Source organism: Pelophylax lessonae (assembly GCF_965119305.1).
Source record: "Pelophylax lessonae genome assembly, chromosome: 2".
NCBI classification, from domain to species: domain Eukaryota; kingdom Metazoa; phylum Chordata; class Amphibia; order Anura; family Ranidae; genus Pelophylax; species Pelophylax lessonae.
In genome coordinates, this window is record NC_138769.1 from 745,587,726 (window position 1) to 745,606,586 (window position 18,861).

Below are 18,861 nucleotides of genomic sequence, written 5' to 3' on the forward strand. Positions count from 1 at the left end.
ATAAATAAATTGACAAACAATTGTATAAATATAAATATAGTGCTTGAAAAGTGCTTGAATAGTGGGCTGTGATCCAGACAGTTCATGTAAAATAGTGTAGGAATTGATTTCCTATGGATCAGGGGCTCCGGTGAATAAGGGTGGTAATCGATGCCTCTTACCAGATCCTGGTAGGTCACACAGACCTCAAATGCCTGTGATCCTATTTCCTTAGGTGGATCACACCATAGGCTCACCTTCACTCCACCTTGATTATTTTTATGGTTTCCAACAAAAGGATGATTTGGAAGAAATAATAATATACTCCTTCTCCTCACTCCTCCATTAGTTACCTCACCTGGGTGTATATTAAGCCCATATGCAGGGAGACAGATAAGAAGATAAAAATAGTGTAATACTGTATTTATTTTATATTACATAAAAACATAAAAATGGCTGCTTACTTATTGTTGTGCCCACCTGGCACAGGGCAATGCCCATCGGTTGCTATGGGTAGTAGTGGGATGGGGGGTGCAGGATCTGCAGTCTCCTGATACTCTCCGATATCCTTCCTAGTTCACCCTTGTAGCGTGGCAGCGGTCCGGTGTGCGTTCCAATGCGATAGGAGGTGACGTTACTATTACTCTCAGCTTCCGGGTTTAGGAGAGACCAGTGATTTTGTTTATGAAAATTCGCACTTTTATTTTGTTTTGAATAATTTCAAATACTTAAAGCGTTATTTTTCACAATAGAAACAAGAGCTAGCACTCTGTATTTTATATATATTTTTTCACTACATTTGCACAACAGAATTAGCACTTTACTATTATTATTTTTCATTTAATAATAACATCCAGGGTTACCAGCGCCTTTTTACCATTTTATCCAGGCATATTGTAAGACCTTTGTGTGTGAGGAGAAATCTGAAAGGGAAAGGGTGTAATATTTATTTATTTATTTCAGGTACTTATATAGCGCTGTCAATTTACGCAGCGCTTTACATATACATCGCACATTCACATCAGTCCCTGCCCTCAAGGAGCTTACAATCTAAGGTCCCTAACTCACATACATACACAGTAGGGCCAATATTTTTGAACAGGATCCAATTAACCTACCAGCATGTCTTTGGAGTGTGGGAGGAAACCGGCGTACCCGGAGGAAACCCACGCAGGCACAGGGAGAACATGCAAACTCCAGGCAGGTAGTGTCGTGGTTGGGAATCGAACCAGCGACCCTCTTGCTGCTAGGTGAAAGTGGGTCGCTGGTTAGATCTGGAGGAATGTGTATGGGGGAGGGGTAAGAAGACAGGGAGGGCTGTGTATGGGGGAGGGGTAAGAAGACAGGGAGGGCTGTGTATGGGGGAGGGGTAAGAAGACAGGGAGGTCTGTGTATGGGGGAGGGGTGAGAAGGGCTGTGTATGGGGGAGGGGTGAGAAGCTGGGGAGGGCTGTGTATGGGATAGGGGTGAGAAGCTGGGGAGGTCTGTGTATGGGGGAGGGGTGAGAAGGGCTGTGTATGGGGGAGGGGTGAGAAGCCAGTTTATAGAGGAGGTCCAGTGCTAGAATTCTTGCTATCGCTCTAACGTTCACAATGATACCTCACGTGTGTTGCAAACACCATTTACATACAGTATGCATGCGTGACTTAAGAATGTGTTCACTTCTGCTCGCCAGCCTTTTTATTTTCTTATTTATTTAAATTCTGATTGACTTTTTTTTTTTTTTACAATGTCCCTTTATTTTTTTATCACCTTTATTCCTGTTAGAAGAAATGTAAACATCCCATTTAACAGAAATAAGGGATGACAAGTCTTCTTTATGGAGAGAACTGGGGTCTACCTTTGAAAGCAAAATATAAAAAAAGTGATCTTTTGCTATAAAAAACAAAAGCAAACCTGGTTACCTCGGCCCTAGACTGGAAGTGATGTCATGATGTCGCTCCGGTCCTCCTAAATTGTAGAGGTGATCAGAGACGATCTGGTTTCTTCTCACCTCTGTGACCAGCTGTGCGAACTGTTGGATCATTTCCCAGGCTGACTGGTAAGAACAGAAGGCCCGAGAAACACTGGTGAGAAGCAGGAGGGGGGGGGGGGGGGAGGGGACACCCCTCTCACTGCTTCTAATAGTGATCCAGCGGCTACTGCTTGGATTGCTTTTATGAGAAACAGAATTGCAGTCTTCAGCCATAATCCCGGTAAACCATTTCAAAACTGCAGCGAATATATACGTATTGTGTTTGGCAAAAGATCATGCATTTATTGATAAAACCTTTATTAATGAGCGCTACAGACAGGTCAGGTGACAATGCATTCTTCCATGATGCCGGAATAAAGATGAAGTCAGCCAACAGGTCACACAATTTCCATATCCCATCACTTCCTTACCAATCAAAACTGAGATTTCACAACTTTATTCCTTCTGAAATGGGAGGAGATTTGGGTCACACATTCACCCAGACAGAAAGAGATCGTATCCTATTCTTTGCTCACAAATCCTCCTTTTCCAGCAGTCTCCAGGAGTCCAGATATAACCTTTGACCGGATGGTATACATTCCCCACTTTTGCACAGCATTTTTCCCACAACCTTTCCTACCTGTTGGAGGTGAAATAATGCCAGGGCAACTCTTTTGTTTGATCTCTTCCTATTAAAAATTCAAAATACTTACAACATCTTACAAAGCCCTCCACAACTCTTCCCCCAGCTACATCACCAACCTTGTCTCAAAATATCAACCAAACCATTCTCTTCACTCCTCAAAATACCTCCTACTCTCCTCACCTCCAGGACTTCTCCAGAGCATCTCCCATCCTCTGGAACTCTCTACCTCAATCTGTCTGACTATCTTCTACTCTGTATTTAGGTGATCTCTAAAAACCCTTATCTTTAACACATTCACCTTCTTCATTTCTGTTAGGTTATTTATTTGCAATTTTTTTTTTCTTCTTAATTTTAGGCTAAAATGTGTTCTGCTACATTTCTTTGGTAAAAAGAACCCAAATCGGTGTATAGTGATGAGCTTCATGTTCGAGACGAACCTAAGTTCGACTCGAACACTGCCTGTTCGCCGAATAGCGAGCAAATGGGCTTCTTCGCGGGGACTTCGAGTTCCCACATCCATTATTAATTTAATAGATTCTAATTAACCACTTGCTGCCCGCCCGCCGTCAATTGACGGCGGAGCGGTGCGACCATTATCCTGGGAAGACGTCATATGACGTGATCCCAGGAAACAGGGCAGGCGCGTGATCGCGTGCGCGCCGCCCTGCACTGCCGGTGTCGGGTGTCCCCGGGACACACCCCCCGTCACCGGCAGGGGGGAAACAGCCAATGGGCGTGGCTGTTTCCCACGTGATCGGCTGTGTTCCAATGACACAGCCGATCACAATGGAGGCGCCCACAAGATGACCGTGCATGCGCGATCGGGAGCGCGCAGCGCGGTCATATCGGTGGCACTGTGTTCCGTAGGAACACAGCTGTCACCGGCGGTAGTAAACAGTCACTGACAGTGACTGTTTACTATGTGATCGGCTGTGAATCCATTCACAGCCGATCACAAAATGTAAACAAAGAGCAGTAACTCACTGTTACTAGCTCTTCTCCCCTCACATAGCTTCCAGTGTGAGGAGAGCAGAGCTAGAAATAGTGAGTTACTGCTCTGTGTAGCTGTAAAAAGTAAAATCACACAAATAAATGTCCCCACACAGTCCTCAGCCCCCCCCCCAATGTCACCTGTCACCCAACAGTCACCTCATCAGTGCCCAGAAATTGACACCCATAAGGCTATGTTCACATGTGAGCGTAGCGATCGCGGGCAGAATCACCGCGATTCTGCCCACGATCCAGAAATCATTGCATTTTGCGGGACGCCTGTGCGTTGCCCGTTTTTTGCAATAGCACCCCAAACGCTGTGCGATGTTGCAGCGATTTCCACCTGCCGAATCGCGGTAACATTGCGCAAACAACGCATGATGCCCAAAAAAGGTACAAGAGCTTCTTTGGGGCATCATGCGTTGTTTGCGTGATGTTACCTCGATTCGGCAGGCGGAAATCGCTGCAACATCGCACAGCGTTTGGGGTGCTATTGCAAATCACGGGCAACGCACAGGCGTCCCGCCATTTGCAATGATTTCTGTATCGCGGGCAGAATCGCAGTGATTCTGCCCATGATCGCTACGCTCACATGTGGACATAGCCTAAAGTGCATCTGTCACCAGAGACTGCCATCAGTACCGCCGTGCACCATCGCCCATCACCTGTCACCCATCAGTGACCATCGCCCGTCACCTGTCACCCCATTAATCACCGTCACCTGTCACCCCATCAATCACCATCACCTGTCACCCCATCAATCATCGTCATCTGTCACCCCATCAGTCATCGTCATCTGTCACCCCATCAATCATCGTCACTTGTCACCCCATCAGTGATCGTCACTTGTCACCCCATCAATCATCGTCACATGTCACCCCGTCAGTGATTGTCATCTGTCACCCCATCAATCATCGTCACCTGTCACCTCATCAATCATCGTCACCTGTCACCTCATCAATCATCGTCACCTATCACCCCATCAGTCATCGTCACCTGTCACCCCATCAGTCATTGTCACCTGTCACCCCATCAGTCATCGTCACCTGTTACCCCATTAGTCATCGTCACCTGTTTGCCATATACATGCAATCACTTACTGACCGCCTAACGACTATATGCGTCGGCCATTAAAAGCGAAATACTGGGGTTATGGCAGCAGATAGCCCCCATAACCCCGGTATTTTTTGAAATGGCAGGCGGTCGGCTTTCAGATAAGGGTGGTCCCAGTGGCGGATTCGGTGCCCCCCCTCCTGCCGCGTCCCAGACGTTTTCCCAGCTTACCGGACCCGCCGGCAGCGGGGAAAACTATCCGGTCCCGGATCCTCAGAGACAGGAAGTCGAGTGAGGGCAAGATGGCCCTCACTCGACTCTATGGTCTTGGAGGACCGGAGCTACGTCAAAAGACGTTGCCTAGCAACCGGTTTAAAGGGCCGCTTTTTTTTTTTTTCTTTTTTAGTGTAGTTGTGAGGTGTGAGGTCTTTTTGACCCCAGATCTCACAATAAAGAGGACCTGTCATGCCTATTTCTATTACAAGGGGTTTACATTCCATGTAATAGGAATAAAAATGATCAAAACATTTTTTTTTTAAACTGTGTAAAAATAAAAAAATAATAAATAAAATAAATAGGAAAAAAAAAATTAAAGCGCCCTGTCCCCGTTAGCTCGCGCGCAGAAGCAAATGCATATGCAAGTCCCGCCCACATATGTAAACGGTGTTCAAACCATACATGTGAGGTATCTCCGTGATCGTTCGAGCGGGAGCAATAATTTGAGCCCTAGACCTCCTCTGTAACTCTAAGCTGGTAACCTGCAGACATTTTTAAAATGTTGCCTATGGGGATTTTTAAGTACCAAAGTTTGGCGCCATTCTGTGAGCATACGCAATTTTGAAGCATGACATGTTGGGTATCTAATTACTCGGCGTAACATTATCTTTCACATTATGGAAAAAAATTGGGCTAAATTTACTGTTTTCTTATTTTTTTTAGTTCAAAAAAGTGAATTTTTTTCAAAAAAATTGCATTTGGAAGACTGCTGCGCAAATATGGTGTGATAAAAAATATTGCAACGATCTCCATTTTATTCTCTAGGGTCTCTGCTAAAAAAAAATATATCATGTTTGGGGGTTCTAAGTAGTTTTCTAGCAAAAAAAAATGATTTTAGCTTGTAAACACCAAGTGTCAAAAATAGGCCCAGTGTTAAAGTGGATAAATGGACAACTTTGTGTAAAGTGCTACTTGGATGTTAGGCCTCTGTATGTGGCTAGGCTGTGTAAAAGTGTTACACGTGGTATCGCCATACTCAGGAGGAATAGCAGAATGTATTTTGGGGTGCAATTTTTGCTATGTACATGCTATGTGTTAGAAATATTGCATAAATGGACAGCTTTGTGTAAAAAAAAATGCGTTTTCATTTTCTTTCCACATTTTCCAAAAACTTGTGGAAAAAAATGACATATTCAAAAGACTCATTATGCCTCAAAAATTATACGTTGGGCTGTTTGCTTTCCAAAATTGAGTCATTTTATGGGGGTTTCCATTGTCCTGGTGCTCCAGGGCCTTCAAAAGTGCGATAGGTTGTCAGGAAATTATATGTGTAATTTGTGCTCCTAGAATGCCGGACGGTGCTACTTGGATGTTAGGCCTCTGTATGTGGCCAGGCTGTGAAAAAGTCTCACACATGTGGTATCGCCATACTCAGGAGGAGTAGTAGAATGTGTTTTGGGGTGTAGTTGCAAGTATACATATGCTGTGTGAGAGAAATAACCTGTTAATACGTCAATTTGTAAAAAAAAAAAAAAAAATCTTCATTTTGCAAAGAGTTGTGGGAAAAAATTACAACTTAAAAAAACTCGCCATGCCCTTTATTAAATACACTTTCCAAAAAGGGGTCATTTGGGGGGTATTTGTACTTTCCTGACTTTTTAGTGTCTCAAGAAATGAGATAGGCCTTCAGTACATCAGGTGTGATCAAGTGTGATAAATTTTCAATGATTAGCACCATAACTTGTGGACTCTATAACTTTCACAAAGACCAAATAATATACACTTATTTGGGTTATTTTTACCAAAGATAAGTAGCAGTATAAATTTTGGCCAAAATTTGTGAAGAAAAATTACTCATTTGCTAAATTTTATGACAGAAACAAAGAAAAATGTGTTTTTTCACAATATTTTCAGTCTTTTTTTATTTATAGCACAAAAAATAAAAAACCCAGTAGTGATTAAATACCATCAAAAGAAAGCTCTATTTGTGTGAAAAAAAGGACACAAATTTTTTATGGGTACAGTGTTGCATGACTGAGTAATTGTCATTCAAAGTGTGAGAGCGCTGAAAGCTGAAAATCAGTCTGGGCAGGAAGGGGGTGAAAGTGCACTGTAGGCAAGTGGTTAAGTAGTGAGGACACAACTATCAGAAGGATTGGTAGAAAGTGCATGTTACAGAGAGGAAGGAGAGCTGAATTAGGAAACAAGGTCACCTGCAGTCTGTTTGGCGTTTTTCAAAGTAGTTTGCTGTGTATTCTCGATTTGTGCAATCGCTGAAGTGCAGAGCTGAAGTGTGCCCACTTAAATAAAGAACCCACTTATAGAAAGACGTGTGCTCCCCAGCCATATATAATGTGGAAACGTAGATGTACCCCTTCAGAGTCATAGCATTCCCCCACTTACAGGGCTGATACATTTCCTTCATTTTGGTGATGTCTCCTTTTCCACCAATGACCTTCTCACCTCATCAATCTATTGTAGAATTACTACATCTATACTATTGATTTTACCACACCTAATGTTTTTGCTATCTCTCTGATGGGTTTGTTTTGTTTTTTCAGCCTAATGATGGCTTGCTTCACTGATAGTGACCGCTCTTTGGATCTCATATTGAGAGTTGACAGCAACAGATTCCAAATGCAAATAGCACACTTGAAATAAACTCTGGACCTTTTATCTGCTCCTTGTAAATGGGATAATGAGGGAATAACACACACCTGGCCATGGAACAGCTGAGCAGCCAATTGTCCCATTACTTTTGGTCCCTTAAAAAGTGGAAGGCACATATACAAACTGTTGTAATTCCTACACCTTTCACTTGATGTGGATGTAAATACCCTCAAATTAAAGCTGAAAGTCTTAAGTTAAAGCACATCTTGTTTGTTTCATTTCAAATCCATTGTGGTGGTGTATAGAGCCAAAAAGATTAGAATTGTGTCGTTGTCCCAATATTTATGGACCTGACTGTACTGTATATTGGAAATCAATCTGTGTATCAGTGTTAATTTTGGCAGCAAATTTCAATTTAGTTTTAGTCTTAGTCTTAGGACTAAAATGGCATTTTAGTTTTAGTCCCATTTTAGTCTTCTGCAAGTGTTTTAGTTTTAGTCGTATTTAGTCGACTAAAACTCCAGTACATTTTAGTCCACTAAAACATCTTACATTTTAGTCGACTAAAATGTCCTACATTTTAGTCCACTAAAACTCATTTTAGTCATCTAAATGGTCATGGTTAGGTCAGAGAGGAGGCCTGTAATGCTGCTGCCTGCAGTCAGTGCAGTGAGTGCACACAGTGCTGCTCAGAGTGCTGGATGGGGGTCTCAGGTTTAAGGGTGGTCTCTGGTCTGACTCTGAACTGAAGTTGTTGAACAGGATGGGCCGGGTGGGCCTCAGCGGCCTATATGCACGCACACAGTCCTGGATGGATGGCTGAATCGGATGCCAGTGGTGACTGGTGAGTGGTCTGAGGGGACTCAGTGAGACAGTAATAGCTGGCCTGGCTGTTAACTCACAGTGGGTGCTCTGCTCTGGATGTGGTGGTGGCCGGGTGCCAGTGCCGTGTGATGACTCAGGCCTGGTCCCTCTGGCTGTAGTGCTGCAGTGCTCTGGTGAGGTCAGGTGACTGGTCTCGAGTCGACTCTCTTGTAGTAGTCCACTCCTCATGTCGGACATCACCGGAAGTTGGGTAAACGTCCCTGCCTCACATTCTCGTTTAGTTTTCGTTCGTTAACGAAAACGGATTTATATTTTCGTCATAGTTGTCGTCATTTGACCAAAATGTGCTGTACTTTGCGTCCCGTTTTCGTCAGTTGAAAAATTCCGGTGACGAAAGCGGTAAAGAAACCGTTTTTGTTGACGAAATTAACACTGCTGTAAACTCCATTGGCTGTAATGTCATTGCACATATTACCTGAATATATTACCAACATTAAATATTAGGGAAAAATATAAAAAAAGCCTTTTTCTTAATTGTTTAGTTTTCAGCAGCTTAGTAGATGCTCCTTACTTATGCGTATGCGGTGGTGCAATACATGTTTAAACTTTAATGTGCTGTTATTCCATGCTCTGGATGGAATTGGGTTGCCGATATAGAAATGGCCAGCAGAGGAGTGTTCATTTTGATGATGTAAATTTTTTATTTAGTTTTAGTTATAGTCTTATGACTAAAATGCCATTTTAGTTTTAGTCGTATTTTAGTCTTATGACTAAAATGCCATTTTAGTTTTAGTCGTATTTTAGTCTTATGACTAAAATGCCATTTTAGTTTTAGTCGTATTTTAATCTTAAGACTAAAATGATATTTTAGTTTTAGTCGTATTTTAGTCATCTGAATTGTTTTAGTTTTAGTCGTATTTTAGTTGACTAAAATTGTGTTAATTTAGTCGAGGAAAACGTTTTAGTCGACTAAATTAACACTGCTGTGTATACAATAAAAAGTGCAATCTCAGTGTCCATAAATCATAGGTGCATTCCGATATCCAGAACTGTGATCACCCAATAACGTGATTAGTACAAAATACTGTGCTCCACTCCAACGCCACCAGAGATCTAAGCCTCTCACCTTTGACCCAGAGACCTGAGCCAAACAAAGCTTTTACCCCTCAGGGGTCACAGGCAGGTGTCACTGGATGGTGTGGAGGTTTCACTAACGGATGTACTGGGACCAGGTGACCATGATGGTGCCGCTCTCACAAAGGGCACAAAGAGATCACCACATAAGCAGAAAAGCTGATAGAAATCTAATGCTCTCCGTGTGGGTAAAGCATATACAGCCGTAGAGCTCTACTGTTGAAGTCCGCATCTATCGGCAAAGCTGTAACGCGTATAGGGACGGAGCCTTTCCTGCTGCTTGTTGCATCCTCTCTGTTCTGCGGTCTTATTGTATTACGAGCATGTCTCCAAGAAGCTGTTTGTGAGTACCTTTATTTAAATAAACGAAATAAACGGCTGTATATGCTTTACCCGCACAGAGAGCATTCGATTTCAATGACAGTCCAGTTTACAAGGCAGGCAAGGTTCAGAATAGTCAGGGTCAAATCCGTAGTCAAAAGGCAGGCAGAGTTCAGAGAGTAGTCGAGATCTAAATGAAGGCCTTCAACAAGGGAATCCAAAAAGCAGGGCAGACAAACAGAGAGCTTGGAGCATGTGTTACAAACGCAATATCACAAGCATGGGACTGCAGGCTTGGCTGGCTTCAATCAGATTTGGTCTCCACCCAGAGACTGACCACATCACTCACTTTGCAGATAGGCTGAAAGAAAGAAAGAATACATCACAGCCAAAACCAGGATGCTGGAATGATGAGCAAGAGCACAACTGTCAGCAACCATAAACCAGGCAGAGACAGAACATTTAGTTAAAAATCACACCTTTAATGTAATAGAAAAAAATAACACAGAACAGGAACGTAGTCAAAAACAGAAGCCAGGGTTTGGAAGACAGAGCAGGTAATCAGACAAGCCGGGATCAGAAATCAGTGTTGTCAGAAGCCAAAAATCAGGATCAGAAATCAGAAGAGACGTCAGCCAGGGCAAGTCATAACAGGAACACAGCAGAGACACGCTAGAGATGTTGACCAGGAGAGGCACGGAGGAAATGAGCAAGGCAGTTTAAATAGCAAAAAGGGTCTGTCTGTAGGCTGGACTAATGAGGCAGGTAATGGTAACCAGGTGAGTCACTGTGGAAACAATGAATGGCTGGTAATTACCCGACAGCTGAGCAGCCTCTGAGCTGCTATTAATTGCAGAAGCCCAGCCCTGACAACAACACACTCCTGACAAATGGATTATACTACTTTTATTAGTGGTGGTGGTGGGGGGGGGGTGGTGTATTTAAGGAGGATTGGAATATGTATGTCTTTATTTTTTAGGATTCAAATAAGAAAGAGGAAAAAATGAAATTTGTAGTAAATATCCGGATTTGGTTTTTTTTTTCCATAATTATCCCAGTCTCACATATTCATCCTAAAATGTGATCCGTAAAGTCTCTGTAGTACACGGAGATCACAGGAATATGATGAGTCCTGACAAAGCCCACAGAAAAAGTTCATCTTTAATTTTAGAAGAGGTGGGACGCACCCGGGAGAATATGATTCTTTGTGTGCAGAAACCTCACACAGTGCCCCCACAGCTCCTCCCTATTTCCCTCCAATCAGAGTCAGAGAACCCTTTGACACAACACTGACCACATAGCTCCACCTCCCAATGTTCCTCCAATCAGAGTCAGAATATCCTATGACATGACACTGACCACACAGCTCCGCCTTCCAATGTCCCTCCAATCATGGTCAGAGAATCCTATGACACCACACTGACCTCACAGCTCCTCCTCCCAATGTCCCTCCAATCAGGGTCAGAGAATCCATTTGCACCACACTGACCTCACAGCTCCTCCTCCCAATGTCCCTCCAATCATGGTCAGAGAATCCTATGACACCACACCAACCACACAGCTCCTTCTCCCAATGTTCCTCCTATCAGGGTCAGAGAATCCTATGACACCACACAGCTCCTCCTCCCAATGTTCTTCCTATCAGGGTCAGAGAATCCTATGACACAACACAGCTCCTCCTCCCAATGTTCTTCCTATCAGGGTCAGAGAATCCTATGACATCACACTGACCTCACAGCTCCTCTCTCCAATATCCCACTATCCAACTCTTTATTTCTGATGCTCATGTCATTTGATTTTACTATTTGTCTTCAAATCTAGAGTTTTCCTGTGAAGTCTGGAGATCATATGACCATCACATTGCCTCCACCTCCTTCCCTGATAGAATAGAGAAATAAAAAGAAGATTCTAGAAGTCACCAGAGAGATCATTGAGCTGCTGACAGGAGAGGTGAGCGGTGCTGGGAAGGACATCATGATGGAGAATCAGCCGCCCCTCACATCACCGGGTAAGAGGAGACTTTATTGTAAAGGAGAGAGCAGTATGGAGGGTCCACCTAGATCCCCATCATCTGATAAACACATAGAAACAATGTATTCAGTCAGTGTGTGTGTTTCCTACAGATGGATCCAGTAATGGAAACCCACCAGAGAGATGTCCCCGTCCTCTGTATTCCCGGGATTCCACACAGGAAGGTCACACCATCCCCCATCATCATCAGGTAGATGAGGAACAATCACTGATAGTATCATTAGGATCTGTACATTATCTGCATTGTTACCATTGATGTCATTTTTATTATATATTCAGAGTGGAAACCTGAGAGATTCCAAAGTTGAGGTTAAAGAAGAGATAAAAGAGGAGGATGATGAGGATGGGGTGATGGAGGAGTCAGAGTTTCTAAAGGAATGCAAAGATCTGTATCAGGACACCATGGAGGAGTCATCCAGCTACAGAAACCCACCAGAGAGATGTCCCCGTCCTCTGTATTCCCGGGATTCCACACAGGAAGGTCACACCATCCCTCAATGTTACAAGGTTGGTGGATTGGAGCATCTAGAACATGGACTTCTAGAGAGGGTGTCTTTTTTTTATATATAATATCACAATAATAAAGCTTATATCTTCCAGATGATATTCTCTCTCATTTTCTTGGTTTAGAGTGGAGATCCAATCGATATAGAATTTGAGGTTAAAGCAGAAGAAGAAGAGAGGTATGTGAGGGATGATCAGCAGTCTATGGAGGAGGATGGAATAACGGGGACATTTATAGAGGAGGACACTCCTACAGAGATCAGCACAGGTGGGTCATTAACACTAAATTCATTCCTCCACCCATACTGCTCACTGATTGGTCCAGAGTAGGGCGGGGACTGGGTGATATCAGCCAGTAATCCCCTGGTCACTTTCCTGAGCTGTGTTCCCCGTCCTGTATTCCTGTATTTCTCTCGGATAATCTTCCTTCTCTGTGCTGCAGACACAATTTATGTCTCTAGACTGGATTTATAGAGATCCTGGGGTTCAGCTGGCAGTAAAATGTTGATAATTACCATAGACGTTGCTTGACCTAGACACCTGGGGTATGTACCTTGGTTCTTCTGCCCCATGTCCAGGTCTATCAAGATCTCTGACAGAAAAATTCTCCCAGGGTCACTTGCTCTGTTATTTGCTGGCTGTGCCGGGTGGAGGGATATTTTCTGTATAGTCTCACACCCAGGTCACTGAGTGCAGTCTCAGGAGATGGGAGGCAGTGGTGTGGGACCTCTGCAACTGATTACTGAACACAAATATTATGACTCCTGACCCCTGCACTATATACTCTATGTTGTACATTACATACTCCTGACCCCTGCACTATATACTCTATATTGTACATTACATACTCCTGACCCCTGCACTATATACTCTATATTGTACATTACATACTCCTGACCCCTGCAGTATATACTCTATATTGTACATTACATACTCCTGACCCCTGCACTATATACTCTATATTGTACATTACATACTCCTGACCCCTGCAGTATATACTCTATATTGTACATTACATACTCCTGACCCCTGCACTATATACTCTATGTTGTATATTACATACTCCTGACTTCTGCTCTCTCCCCTCTAACCACTGCTATATATACACATAATATGGATTCTCTTTTGTTACGCCCATTTCCTACCAGCTGGGCATTTTATATCTGATGATCTGATTGGAGGACAGACTTTTACATGGTGATAATAATGTGATAACATTCTCCAACTTAGGAGCCTTAAACAGAAAGTGATAATGAGGGAGGAGTCAGTAACCCAATGATGGTGGTCTTCAGGATCAGTCCAGTCTTCATCTTGGTTGTTCTCCCCCCATCCTCACTCACTGACCTCTGGTGGGGCTCAGCCCCGCTGTTATTCATGACTAAATCATGGACTAAATAAGGAAGTGCGGGACTTCTTGTGTTGGGAAGATGGCAATGAGTGATAGAGGGGGAGGGGACACTCGTCCTATAATCCCCTCATCACTGTCACTCCTATAAAAGACAGTTCTTGTTGTTTCCTCACTCTCTGACTAAGGTCCATGAATAAAGAAATGAACTGGTAGGAGATCAGAGGACCCATTTACTAGTCACAGGCAATGGTAGATAGTGAGTAGGTGTCCCACACATCAAGGCGTGACCTGGCGTATGTCTAGACTGAGACTGCCATTTACCATCATACAACAGGTCCTGACTGAATGCGTGGCTCCTGAGTCACCTAGTAACCCTCTACCATTTACTAGTTACCTTGAGGGGGGAATTGTAAGATCCTCAGCGACAAAGCTGTCTGATGTGGGCGGAGTCCTGGTTTAGGGGAACCAATCTGCTGATGTCTAGTAATAATCTTTATATTTCTATTTTAGTACATGGACGCGAGATGAGGAAAACCTCAGAGGATTGTCTCACTTTGTCTCCAGACTGTAAAGTAGAAGATGAGGACATCACAAAGTATAGTCCAGGAGAAAACCCGGCTACCTCAAAAGTCCATCCGGCACCACACAGTGTAGATGGACCATCGTATTCCTCTTATCCTGAGGAACCTCCGACTGTGAGGGACAGTGCCAGACCATCGTATTACTCTTATCCTGAGGAACCTCAGACTGTGAGGGACGGTGCCTTCCTTACAACAGATAAGAGGTTCTCCTGTACTGAGTGCGGGAAGTGTTTCCGTTTTAAATACAAGCTTAATGTGCATAAAAGATCTCACACTGGTGAGAAGCCGTATTCCTGTCCTGAGTGCGGGAAATGTTTTTCACGGAGGTCCGCTCTTTCTACACATCAGAGATCGCACACTGGTGAGAAGCCGTATTCCTGTCCTGAGTGCGGGAAATGTTTTGCAGATAAGTCCATTCTTTCCGTGCATCAGAGATCGCACACTGGTGATAAGCCGTATTCCTGTCCTGAGTGCGGGAAATGTTTTTCATTGCAATCCAATCTTTCCAGACATCAGAGATCGCACAATGGTGAGAAGCCGTATTCCTGTCCTGAGTGTGGGAAATGTTTTTCATTGCAGTTCCATCTTTCCAGTCATCAGAGATTTCACACTGGTGAGAAGCTGTACTCCTGTCCTGAGTGTGGGAAATGTTTTTTAAATAAGTCCACTCTTTCCGTGCATCAGAGATCGCACACTGGTGAGAAGCCGTATTCCTGTCCTGAGTGCGGGAAATGCTTTTCATTGCAGTCCCATCTTTACAGACATGAGAGATCACACACTGGTGAGAAGCCGTATTCCTGTCCTGAGTGCGGGAAATGCTTTTCATTGCAGTCCCATCTTTCCAGACATGAGAGATCACACACTGGTGAGAAGCCGTATTCCTGTCCTGAGTGCGGGAAATGTTTTTCAGAGAAGTCCGCTCTTTCCATACATGAGAGATTGCACACTGGTGAGAAGCCATATTCCTGTCCTGAGTGCGGAAAATGTTTTGCACAGATGTCCACTCTTTCTACACATCAGAGATCGCACACTGGTGAGAGGCCGTATTCCTGTCCTGAGTGTGGGAAATGTTTTGTACAGAAGTCCGATCTTTCCACACATCAGAGATCGCACATGGCTCAGAAGCCGTATTCCTGTCCTGAGTGCGGGAAATGTTTTTCAGAGAAATCTACTCTTTCCAAACATCAGAGATTGCACACTGGTGAGAAGCCGTATTCCTGTCCTGAGTGCGGGAAATGTTTTGCACAGACGTCCACTCTTTCTACACATCAGAGATCGCACACTGGTGAGAAGCCGTATTCCTGTCCTGAGTGCGGGAAATGTTTTGCACAGAAGTCCACTCTTTCTACACACCAGAGATCGCACACGGGTCAGAAGCCGTATTCCTGTCCTGAGTGCGGGAAATGTTTTTCACAGAAGTCCCATCTTTCCAGACATCAGAGATCGCACATGGGTGAGAAGCCGTATTCCTGTCCTGAGTGCGGGAAATGTTTTTCACAGAAGTCCAGTCTTTCCAGACATCAGAGATCTCACACAGGGGAGAAGCCACTTTCCTGTCCTGAGTGAGGGAAATGTTCCTCACTGAAGTCCTGTCTTCTTGTACATCAGGAGTCCCACACAACCCTGGAGGTGTATTAGTGCCTTGAGTGCGGGAAATGTCTTCTATATGAATGTTGGTGGACATGTGGGGAAGAAGCACACCCTGATATACAGCTCAGATATACTCCTTGGCTGATCTTCATAAGGAGGTCAGAGACCACCAAAGGCATGGATGAATTGTTGTCCGGTGTTGGCCATTGATAGCAGGAGAAAAATAAAAATGGAGTCCTTACCTTTCATTGGCTGAGTACATTTTGTGCGGGAAGATTTCACAAACACTTACAGATCTGGTTGTTAAAAATGTGTTGATGAAATGTGACCTGCATTCCCCCAGTCATGGTGAATTGGGATTTTCTATAATGGTCAGTTCCATCTAGTGGCTATAATGTGCTTTCCTTACAGATGTCCATGGCAGCATACGTTTGAGTAACCCCGCCCTCGTTCCTCCCCCATAAGACTCCACCCAAATAAATGTTCAGGATAATCCAATGTCTGCGTTCCTTTTTTGGCCTCCTCACTTATAGGACCATTTTTATATGAAGTTTTCCTACCTATTGGAAGTATTGGTGGGCGGGTCTGGTGCTGGGCAGCTGTGAGGGATGTCAGGAGCTTCCTTTGGTATACAGAAGTCTTAAAGCGGAGTTCCGGGCACAAAATTCAATTTCTAATAATTACTGCATTGTATTCCTTACCCTCCGCTGAGTCAGAATTGGATATTCCCATAGTTTTTTTTCTTCACTTACCTGTTTACAGAGGTTTGTATACTCACCTTTCAAAGGACTTCCTCCCTCCTGCGCCTCGGCTCTCCTCGTCACTTCCGTGCCGCAATGCGTCCTGGGAGCTCTTCCTCGGCGCTCCCATGATGCACTTTGCAGTCACGTGGGCGGCCGCCCGCTGTTCTCATCGCGTTATTTCCAAACAGGAAATGACGCGATGTTAGGCGGAGCCCAGCGCGGACGGCGCCATTTTTAAACCTGAAAACAAACTGCTTTGCCAGTAATTCCTTTGTTATCGTTAGAGAGAGAGAGCGGGTCCTAGCGTTCGGCAGTCCAACTGCAAGCTGCACTAATAAAAATCCAAAAGGTAAGTGCAATGTAATCAGGTATATAAAAATGTGTAAAGGGGTTACCAACGTAAAATTTGATTACAGAAAAGGGGGCAACAACTTTTAATTTTATTTTTAAAAAGGGGGCAACAAACTTTTTTTTTTTTTAAAGGGGGACAATTTTTTATTTTTTTTGTTAAGGGGGAGAACAACTTTTTTTTTTTTATTTAAAGATGACAATAACAGTTACTTTGCTTTATATTTTAAGCGGAAAAAACTTTATTTTTAAAGGGGACAACAATTTTTTTTTTTTAAAGTGGACATCAACCTTTTTTTTTTTTAAAGGGGACTTTTATTTTTTTATTTTTTTTTTTAAGGGGACAACGCCTGCAATTTTTTTTTAAAGGGGACATCAACTGTTACTTTTCTTTGTAAAAAAACTTGATATTTTTTTTTTAAAGGGGCCATTTTTTTTAGGGGAAAGTGTAAAAAAACTTGATTTTTTTTTTAAAGGGGACATCAACTGTTACTTTTCTTTGTAAAAAAAACTTGATTTTTTTTTTTTAAAGGGGTCTTTTTTTTTTTTTTAAGGGGAAAATGTAAAAAAAACTTGATTTTTTTTTTTAAAGGGGCCATTTTTTTTTTTAAGGGGACAACGACTGAAAACGACTGCAATTTCTTTTTTAAAGGGGACAACAACTGTTACTTTGCTTTGTTTTTTAAGGTGTAAAAACATAATTTTTTTTTTATTTAAAATGGGACAAAAAAGTTTTATATTTTTTTTAAAGGGGACAACGACTGCTATTTTTTTTTTAAAAGGGGACAACAACTGTTACTTTGCTTTTTTTTAAGTGGACAATAACTTGTATTGTGTTTTTTTTTTTTTTTTTTAAAGGGGACAACAACTTGTATTGTACATTTTTTAAAGGGGACAGCAATTGGTACTGTTAATTTATTTTTTAAAGGGGACAACAACTTGTATTGTACATTTTTTAAAGGGGACAGCAATTGGTACTGTTTATTTTTTCTTTGTCTTAATTTACTACACCCCAAACAAATTCTCAGACCACCTCCACAAAAACAAGTAACAAGGACAAAGAAATAAAACAATGGCCATCCCCTTCTTATTTATTAAAATGGCTAACCTTGCCAAATAAGGACCATCAAGCACGCTGTTGAATGTCAGCATTATACTGTTTTCATTACAACATTGCAGGTAAGAAATACAATTTAAAATTTTTTTATACAAAATTCATTTTAATATTCCATTTTATTTTTTATTTTTTTTAAAGTGACTGTTTAAAATAAAAAATATAATATTAAATTATATCATTTTTAAATTTACGATATAATTATTATTGAACCTCCAGACCTATAGCTTTCACTATGTTTTTATTAATTTGTACACACCCACTGAAATACTAAATACACAACCATAGAGTCAATTATTTCACAAATTGTTATTGTCAATGTTTGTAATAAAATTTTACTACTTTTAATTATGTTATTTTCAGAATTTGAGGGAAACACGCTTTCGATCCTACAAATACACTGATTTTAATACGCCACTTCAGGTAAATAAATGAAATATTTTATTATTTTATTTATTCTACATATTTTCTCTAAAAAATTTTAATTGTTTTTTTATTTTTTTTTTCTTATCAGATTATCAACACATAAGAAGGAAATACATTTATTTCTAAATTTTCTTTCCTTTGTATTTGTTCTCTTTCATATATTCTTTATAAATGTTTTTTATGTGTCTTTAATTGTTATTTTAATGTCAACTTATTAAATAAAATTATTATATGTTCACAAATTATTGTTGTGCGTCTTGTCATTTTACATCTTCTATATCTTTATATGTTTTTGAACAGCACCCTTTTTAATCTTTGTCTACATACATAAGAAATATATATATATATATATATATATATATATATATATATATATATATATATATAATTTTTTAAATTTTGAGCATGTATATAAATATATTTTATTAGTTTGAATAAAATATATATA

At 41.9% G+C, this 18,861-nt stretch overlaps 1 protein-coding gene across 1 annotated transcript in view; it reads left to right on the top strand.

Moving 5' to 3' along the window:
* The window catches only part of LOC309548372 (uncharacterized protein), a gene marked incomplete at both ends in the record, with an annotated part of 1,605,927 nt that overhangs the window by 151,260 nt on the left and 1,435,806 nt on the right, over positions 1-18,861 (top strand). Inside the window, 1 exon segment of the mRNA XM_082248310.1 lies at positions 14,786-15,655. Within this exon segment, the coding sequence (XP_082104436.1) occupies positions 14,786-15,655 (870 nt within the window).